General features: G+C 43.0%; 1 protein-coding gene across 1 annotated transcript in view; it reads left to right on the forward strand.

Annotated features, from left to right (window-relative positions):
- Positions 1-9260, forward strand: part of rab2a (RAB2A, member RAS oncogene family) — a 13969-nt gene extending 4709 nt beyond the window's left edge. Inside the window, exons 4-8 of the mRNA XM_008334676.2 lie at positions 1576-1658; positions 1878-1970; positions 2180-2291; positions 4327-4395; positions 6637-9260. Of these exons, the coding sequence (XP_008332898.1) occupies positions 1576-1658; positions 1878-1970; positions 2180-2291; positions 4327-4395; positions 6637-6732 (453 nt within the window). The 3' untranslated portion in view covers positions 6733-9260. The remainder of the gene's footprint in view (positions 1-1575; positions 1659-1877; positions 1971-2179; positions 2292-4326; positions 4396-6636) is intronic.
- Positions 9261-9665: the final 405 nt, after the last annotated feature.

Genomic DNA, 9665 nt, shown 5'->3' on the forward strand with positions numbered 1-9665 from the left:
GTTCACGAAATATTTGAAAGTATAAAGAAAAAGAAAATAGGATACACTCGGACTCTGGTTATGCAGTTATCCAGTCTGGTCAGCAGGTGGAGCCATAGCTCCACATTTAAATCCTCGAGCTCGAGCGCTGGCGGCCGGGAGCAGCAAAACCGCTGCACGTTTTCCTTCCCAACTGCCAGATCACATTCACCCCACTGTTATTTAATAATACCCTTGGTTAGATGGTTAAATGACAACCAGCAGGAGACAGACTAACGGACTTATGGTGGAGAGACCATTTGGATTATTGTGTAGGCAGAATGAGTAGTGTGTGTGTGTGGACCAGATGGCAGACAGACCCAGCGATCCCTCTCATTCACCCTTATTTATCATTTATTCACTAATGGTATTACCAGCCGGTTGACTGCCCCCCCTGAATGACTGACTGACTGACTGTTCTGGTGGCCAGTTTTCAGTTCCCCTGGTCCGCCTGCTGACTGATTCTCTGCCTCTCTATTTCAAATGGCATTGGAGCTGACTAAGGTAAACATTAGATGTTTCCAATTCAGGATCTGCACCTTGACTGGAGTGCGGTCTGAGTGGATCTGAAAGGCCAGACCACAAAGACTGCAGAGTGTTTCAAATTGGCTCAGGTTTTTGGGGATTGTTTTTCCTGGGACACACAGCCCTTTAAATCTTAAATCTACGGCGTCGCATTTCAAATACATTTTACACAAATGATCTGTTACAGAATTCGAGACAGAGAAAGAGACTCACTTTTTTGTCCAGTGTTTTTGTCACTCACTGTCCGTCCGATCAAGTGGTTGACCGTTTCACCCACCAACAGACTGCCTTCTTGGGTGACAAACTAGCAGTCTGGCCTAGTGATGCAACGGCCAACTGTTTCTGAACCGACTTAGTGATTTTCAGATGAGGTCAGAGCTGCAGCTGCTCTGATAGAGGACTGTTTTGTTTTTTTTTTTGTTTTTTTTTTTCTGCCTTGGTCTGGAGGAAACACAGACAACATTGTTACAGTACATTGGTCAGAGATGGAGGAGGAAAGGACATGGTAAGGAGGCATGAACAATTGGAGATGGAGAAAGAGCTGATAGAAAGAGGGAAAACCCACAGATGAAAAAAATAAATAAATTTAAAGCCACCCCAACTGTGAGGAGGGACAGGATGTACAACATCCATGGTTTTCTTTTTTGTCATACTTAATTTTAAAGAAACAGGATGTGTCTGAGGTCAGGGGTTAACAAGATGGCCTCATGACTACAATGGTCTTGTTTATCCCTTCCAGAACTGCTGCTAATTACTGTTTATTTGTAAGGAAGCTTGAATTCAGTCTCATTCTCCTACGTGAACATAAAACTCACGACTCCAGTACCCAGGGCTGATTAACACACGTGTGACTAAAGTTGAGGTTCAGGCCTCAGAGACAGAATAAAAATGTAACCGTTTGCTATAGAACTGTAGGCAGAAAGACCGCAGAGCCTCTCGTCTAAGAACCAGAGGATCCACATTTAGTCCAGAATCGGTTCAATTATTCAAATCTCAATTTCTGTTTATGAATATATGTATGTGTCTCTGCAGGCCGGCCAGGAGTCTTTCCGGTCCATCACCAGGTCTTACTACAGAGGAGCCGCAGGAGCGCTGCTAGTCTACGACATCACAAGGTACTTTCACGTCAGAAGCACACGCACAGATGACTTCCTGCTCACAGGGATCGTTGGCAGATGGGATGTTAGTGATAAGACCATGTTTCTGATATGGTGTTTGGTCAGGATGACTAAAAGAATCTTTCATTTGTTTGTCTGCTGCTATGAAAATCAATCCAATGTGTAAGTGATAAATGCCTTCAGATTTAAACCAGCAACTTTTTGTTTGTATAACAGAAGGGACACTTTCAACCACTTGACGACCTGGTTAGAGGACGCTCGCCAACATTCCAACTCAAATATGGTCATCATGCTCATTGGCAACAAGAGGTAAAAGTTAGTGGTTTAGAATGAAAAAAAACAAACTTAAATAATGTCACAACAGGAGGATGTATTTGTGTAATGTTGTGAAAGCTAAAATCCATTAATCAACATGTGTTGTGACCACCATCTGTGACACAAGTCCTGATTTAATACCTCAGTCATTTTTTTACTGTAGTTCCTGACTCGTCCTCTTAAACCAATGTGTGTTTTTCCAGCGACCTGGAGTCGAGGAGAGAGGTGAAGAAAGAAGAAGGTGAAGCATTTGCCAGAGAACACGGCCTTATATTCATGGAGACCTCAGCTAAGACGGCCTCTAATGTGGAGGAGGTAAATAAACTTCATTGAGACAGACTGGCTGATGGAGGCTGTTTTGAATCTATCCAAAATCTCACCTGTAGCATGGTAATGTGCCGTACGGGAGTCGAACCTCGACAGCTTTACATTCAGCTTCATGACCCACAGTTTGCACAGGGAGCACGGAGCTCCTCCCCTCACAGGGACACGCCCCTGCTGTTGTTGTGGTTGATAAATGCTTACTGTTGTCCTCGGGGAGCTCTCTCTCACTTATCTACTCACATAAATAATCACATTCCACACAGCACAGCGTGATAGTCAAGGGCAGCGTGTGTGCGTGCGAAGGTGTGTGTGTGTGTGTGCTAAAAAAATACACATTTACATTTTGTATTTTTTGTCAAACTGCAGTTTGTTTTGACAGAGGCACTTTGTTTATGTTAACAACTGGCGGGTGCCATCTTGAATTTCAGTTTTTATAAAACACGAAATTTTATTGTGTCTTGGATACAGTTAAGTTGTGGACCCCACTGCTGTTTGTACAGTATATTATTTATCTACGCATTTTGTATTTTCTTTCCTGGGAAGGCACATAGAGTTCCATCAGTCTTTAGGACCACAGGAGCGGGGCTTAATTTCGTTGGCTCTGATTAAAAGTAGGATTAAGATATGCCTCATGGATTGATTAGGGTTAGACATTAACAGGCTGAGATTAGAAATAAAGATGTGGTTTTGAATGAACATTGGATTTTAATGCAGGCTCTTTTCAAGAATAGCCTTTTAAACCTACGGGAGTTTGTGTGCATGTGTGTGTGTTTACCATATTTTTTCTTGCCTCTCTCCTGGCCTATATGTGAAATCACACCCCCGTACACAGCTGTAGAGCAGAGCTTTGGTGAAAAATAAAGGGTGTGCGTGCGTGCGTTTGAGTGCATGCACGCGTGCGTGTGTGTGTGTGGTATGATTAATTTGTCTCATTAGTGTCCTCTGAATCCTCCTGATACAGCCTCTCTCCTCCCTTTCCCTCATCTCTTGACACTCCATCCCTCCTCATCCCTTGATGTCCATCATTTGCTCTTTACCTCTCTCCCCCTCGTCCTCTCTCAACCCCTCCTCCCATTCTCCTTCCGTTTCCTCCTCCCAGCCCTCAGCCGATGTGTCGCCCTCTTTTTTTTTCCGCCCAATGTCTTGCTGCCCTCCTACATTCACTCCTCCTCCTCCCGTCCTCCTCCCGTCCTCCCTGCTGCTCCCTCTTATCCATCATCTCTCCCCTTCTCTTGAGCAGTATATCAACCAGTTACAGCTCATACATATTCATGACCTCCTCCCTACATCCAGCTACAGCCAGCAGCCAATCGGTGTGCTGCTTTTGTCATGAGGGTCTGTGGGTGGACACTGGGGCCGAGGGGATGGTCCTGAGAGAGAAATTCCTGTAAGCGTCTCGTCACCATTTCATCCTGTCTCACTTCACGGGAAATTATTTTTAGCCCCTAACGTTCCTTCCTGAGACGCATTCTTTTCTGGTTTGTTCTGAAATCCTTTCATATCAGTCAAATTTGACTCCATTTATAAAGGGTTAAAGGATTGATGGTTCATATCCCAGCCAATCAGGGCTGTGACGTGTTGAACAGCGTGTTTCAAGGATAAGATCAATCTGGATGACACATTCTGTTTTGTGTGTATAGTTGATCTTTATACTGGTATAAGAGCTGAGAATTGTTTTTATTTAATTCAAGCGTCAGAGAATTTATTTACTTTTTGATTGTGATCTTCAGAAACACATCCTACTGAAGTGACAGGTTGGTGTTTGTGCAAACCTGGATGTTGATGAAGGCCCTGTTTCAGATCTGATTACTACACTGGACTTTGTTGTGTGTGTTTTAATGAATATAGTGTTTTCCTTTGCTAGCGTGCAGTTAGTCATTTCCATTAGCCATGCTGTAGTGTGAGACATTGGATGTTGTTCTGTGTGACCTTTGCTAATGAACTACATCACACACCGTCCACTTAACAAATATTAAATGTGTTCTTCTTCTTCTCTGTTCTTCCTCTCTTCCTGTCTTTGTCTCAGGCGTTCATCAACACAGCCAAGGAGATCTACGAGAAGATCCAGGAAGGAGTGTTTGATATCAACAATGAGGTCAGATGCACCGTTCCCTCTTTCTCCTCTCCTCTCCTCTCCTCTCCTCTCCTCTCCTCTCCTCTCCCTTCCTCTCCTTCCCTTACCCTCTTAACCTCTTTATTCCCTTTCTTTCTGAGGCTGTCAGTCTTTGTTCCCTACTTTCCACTCTTTTTTCTCATCAATGTGTGTGGTTTGCCACGCTCCCTTCTTTAAAAAGATGTGGAAAGAGAGAGAGAGACCCCTCCTCTCTTTTTCCTTCAACTCCAGCCAAGCAAAACTCCCTCCTCTCACCTGCTTTGCTGCAGTTTCCCCTCTCTCTCTCTCTCTATCTGTGTGTGTGTCTCTCTCTCCCCCTCCCTCCGTCGCCCTCTCTCTCAGCATCTGCCAGCATATAAATTCCACACATCCCACAAGGTCTCAGTCATTTAAGAAAACAAACAAGTCAGCCAGTCAGTCCGTAGGCTGCCTGTCTAACCAGCCAGTAAGTAAATCAGCCAGATGGTTATCGTCTTAGTAAAAACAGCTTTCCAGACAGGAAAGTCAGGATGCTCACCCATGGTCAGACTCTTCAAAATGGCAGCCAAGGTGTGACATGTCCACAGTGGCATTCTTCTTATTCTTCGTCTTTAAGGCCACGCCACAGATGAGGAGTTTTGACCTACTCGCACACAAAAGAAGCTCACAACAGATGAAGCAATCACTAATCTCACAATGTTTTCTGTCTGACTGTGCTGAAGGAGAGGCAGTGTTTTTGTCTTTATTTTATTTATTTTTTACAAAACTGGTGCTGAAACATCTCTGAGACTGAAGGTCTCTAACCTTCAACACCAAACGGAGCTGTTTTTAACGTTTTACTACCAAACTAAATTCACAAACGCTGCAGAAACGTTTTAATCCAATAGGCAGCAGTGAAGTGTGTGACATTTTAACAACTGTATTTATGCAACAGAATTGTAGAAACTAAAGGCAGTGACGCTGCTTAAAAACAAGTCAGTGATTGACTGCTGTCAACTTAAATGATTGTCTGATTTGTTTGTTTCTTTGTGTAAAATCAGCCAGATATATTTTCCCTTCACAAACATTACATAAAATCTCACAGCCAGCCAATGCAAAACTGCCAAAGAGCCACATGTGGCTCTGGATTCGCAGGTTGTGCGAAGGAAAGAAAAAGAGGCGGTAATAACTTCTGTTTTGTGTTTGTTGGAAGTCGATGAAGAGCAGCTGTGTGGTGTAAACTGCATCATAATCCAAACAAGCCGTCGGCGTTCACTGACCACGTGCAGAACATTAGAATGCGTGTACATGAGGACACAGTAGTAGGACGTTAACATGCGTGCCTCTCCTTTAGAGCGCACGGTGTCTCTGCCTTGATGTGCAGTCAGCCTGACAGTCGGAAATTTTCAATGGTGAGGCAGACAGTAGTGCAGTTTGCTGGGCCAGCAAATGTTTTTGTTCTTAGTAAGAGTACGGAGTAAAAACAGGCCAGCTGGCCAAACCACATCAGCTGACTGGCTGAGAGAAAGGGAAGCCCCGCCAGAAATGTTGGCAGGCACTATGAGAAAACTCTCACACGCACACACACACACACACACACACACACGGCCTAAGCTCAATAAATGTGATTTAAAGGCATACAGTGTTTCCCAGAGGCCCTACTGCTGCTGAGTAGGAAGGAGAGCTACGCTGGGAGGTAGAGCGATAAATATACTTAGAAGGAGAGAGAGGGGGTGAGGCAGACTGAGCTATAATCAGAGAGAGAGAGAGTGATGATGAAACACAGGGAGAGAAAGTGACCAACCACAGATCACTAGTACTCGGAGGAGGAGGAGGAGGAGGAGAAGAGTAAGCGCTGCATTTAAAGGGATGAACTTTTTGCCCAGCTAGAATACTACGACAAAAACCGAATCAAAACTAAACGCAGTTTTAATGGCAAATATATTGATGCACCAGTCAAAAAAAAGAAAATCTGGCACAGATGGATTTGATCACTGGTGGTTTGGTCATGTAGAGGGACAAATGAGGGCGAGAGCCAATCAGATCGTCGACTGTTGCTTTTGTCCTGTAGTATGAAGCCAAGAGTGAGTAAGATGTAATGTAGACCCACTTGGTTTTGATACAACCTCTTTGCACTGACGAGTAAACTGCTGGGCATCACCACCAGAGTCATACAACATTATTCCTAAATATGAAATATACACGTTGGTTTATTTTAATGCTGTGGCTTCATTATTAACCAGTTTGTGTTCTCTCTTCTCACAGGCTAATGGTATTAAGATAGGACCCCAGCATCCTACCACCAACTCCACGCTGTCTAGTAGCCAGGGAGGCCAACAGGCTGGAGGAGGCTGCTGCTGAATCCCACAAACACACTAACGTCCTCTTCCTCATCCTCCTCTTCCATCCCTTTCTCCAGTTTTTCCTTCTTTCTACAGAACTGTGCAGGCTCTTAACAGTTTGTTAACCTCTCTCTTTCTGTCTCCCCCTCTTCCCCCTCTCCCTCTCTATCTGGAGCTCCACTCTTTCGTCCCTCCTTTCCTTCCTCCCTGTCTTTCTCTGTCTGCCATGTCTTTCCAACCGTACCTGAGCATCTACAGGCTGCATTGTCATAAATCATCCTGACTGCCTCCAATCTTTACAAGGACAAAGTCGGCTTCACCTGCAGATACAGCGACCAAATTATAAACTTTAGCAGTTCACCTTGTTTCTTTGGTTAAACAAACAGGTTTTAAACTTCTTCTTTTTTTTTAATTTCCTAAATCCATGCATCTTAAATCATTAGGTTTGTTGTAATTATTTAGTATCTCAGAATGGTTTAAAAAGTAAACTATATATTTTCAGAACCAGTGAGTTGACACTGTCTAGATAGACAGTGTTGTAGAGATTAAATACACTCTTAACAAACTGACTATTTGGAATAAAAGCGCGCTGTGTGTCATGTCTGCACATGTTTGTACATGTTTGGGAAGAAAATGACACAGCGTGTTGGCACCATGACACGTCCCTGCACGTTAGGTCTTCATGCTGCGCCTCTGTGTGCAGGGATGATGCTGGTATTCCACTGAGTCAGTAAGTGTTGGATGAAGGAGGCATTCAAGTCACTCTGTATATTATGTCCATGAAAAAAAAAGTACAAATGGTGTTTTTTTTTTTTTTTTTGTGCGTTGTTTTGCTATTTTGTTACATTTTCTCTCTGTCTCTCTGTGTCCTTTTCTGTTGACTTTCCAATGATTTGTGTTTAATGAACACTACACAGTGTCTGTAGCTCAAAATATGTTTTAAATTGTCTGGGGAGGGAATAAAAAACCAAACCATCAAGCATGAGGAAAGATCCTTTGTCGAAGCGGCACAGAAGTCGAGCAGGACAGTGACAGAAAGGTTGAGGGATGTTTGAGCAGCGACTGAAAGTTAGGAACTGAAGAAAAGTTGATTGGAAACTAAACATTTTTTATTTTTATTTGTTTACAGTATTTATCAAACACATTTATTTCTGTGTATATATGGCTGTTGGGGGGGTGCTGTAGCTTTTTTAGGTGGGCTGTGGCTTGATGTGTTTTTGCGGTCGTGGGCTTGTTAATGAGCCAGAGTGAGTTTTGGACCTGCAGTCAGCGTGTTATCATTCCAGATGTTAAACCCAAAGTTACCAATCCACCGTGACATACTTCAGAACTGAGGTCCTACTGTTTGAATTTGGAACTTTGGAATGATGACATGACTGTACTGAGGATTTGAACGTCCCTGGGTCAGGAAGAGATGGAAAAGGTGGAAGCATCTCAATTTTGAGGGCGTAAATGTTTCACCATGAAAGAGCAAACAGACACTTGCAAATGTTAACTGCTTTAGAGCTTGACTGACGAATGCTGCAAATGTGTTTTTTTGCTTCAAAAAAAAAAAAAAATCAGCGACGATGTAATAGGCAAGATTTTACTGACGCTTTCGGTTTCTGCTGCTTCTGCTTCCTAATGGTTATTTCCCTTTGTCAGACTGTGTGATAGCATCAGCTTTCTTCTTACTTTAATGCCAAATTATTGTTTACTTGTGCTTTGTCGGTGCAAAAATAATAAATAAAACAAATGAAAACACAAGGGGAAAATCCACCACGCGCTGATCTGGAATCTGTTGTCTGCCTTAACTCTGCCCTCCTGAGAGATTAGGACAGCTGCCAAAAAACTTAACTGCCCCCTCTGTTCACTAACAGTCGTTTTACCACTAACTGGTGGATGCATTTCACGTTCAAACACACACACACACACACGGGAAGAGTGCTGTAAATAAATGAAAAAAAAACCCTCCATTTTGATTTCTGTGCATGTATCGCATCATTTCAGGAGGATTCGAAACCCATCCCTGTACACACACCCACACACCCACACACCCACATACAGTACGCCCATGCTGCATACAATATATTTGTGTGTATCTATAGCTGTTTCTCTTCAGGCTACCTGCATAACTTTAGCGTTCTTGCGTGTCATAGCTGTGAGAGTGAATCTGTTTTTTGTTGACAGTGTGTTCTCTTCTCTCTTTTTTATTCTAAATATATGAAGTCAGTTATTAATCTAATTCTGATGAATATTCTTTCTTGAGCAATGTGTGTGAGTACAAATATGTTTTAAGGTGTGTGTGTGTGTGTGTGTGGAAGCAGAGGTATCACTGGGGCAGGATCAAGCCAAACCTGACGCCCTCTATTTACCTACTTATCTATCTATGGATCGATTGTCTATCTTATCGATGTGGCCCCCCCTCTCCTGTCCCCCTCCCCCCCTCTCTTCTTGCCTCTCCTCCTTAACATTATTTGCTGTGTTTGTTCTTTGGAAAAATTTTAAAAAAACAACAAATAAATTAAAAATATATAATGCTGTCACAATAAACTATATTAAAACATTCTACAGCTCTATATGTCACTTTGATTGGTGTGTTGAACGAGGGTTTTTTTCACATGCATTGATTTTATAAAATGAGCCCAAAAGCTTGTTTGCTCTGGGATCCGTGTTATTCGACCTTAAGCATCCATGGAGATCGCACTGATGAAGGTCAACTTGACTGAGAGGCTTCCTGATGAATTATACATTTTTTTCTGTCGTATGTAGTCAACGAAGGGCTGCGTGTTCACTGTATGTGCATGACCTTTTTAGCAGCGGCCCATACATGTCATGTACTCATGGATCTATGGGAATAAACAGTGTTTCTGGGACGGGAGCGGATGTCAAGTCAGTCTCAGAGACCCGGTCCAAAACCACAAGTGGGTCGCTTGTCTCCAAGCTAGAAGTTGTTTCAAAAGTGTGACATGT

Source organism: Cynoglossus semilaevis, chromosome 20 (genome assembly GCF_000523025.1).
Source record: "Cynoglossus semilaevis isolate Cse_v1.0 chromosome 20, Cse_v1.0, whole genome shotgun sequence".
NCBI classification, from domain to species: Eukaryota; Metazoa; Chordata; class Actinopteri; order Pleuronectiformes; family Cynoglossidae; genus Cynoglossus; species Cynoglossus semilaevis.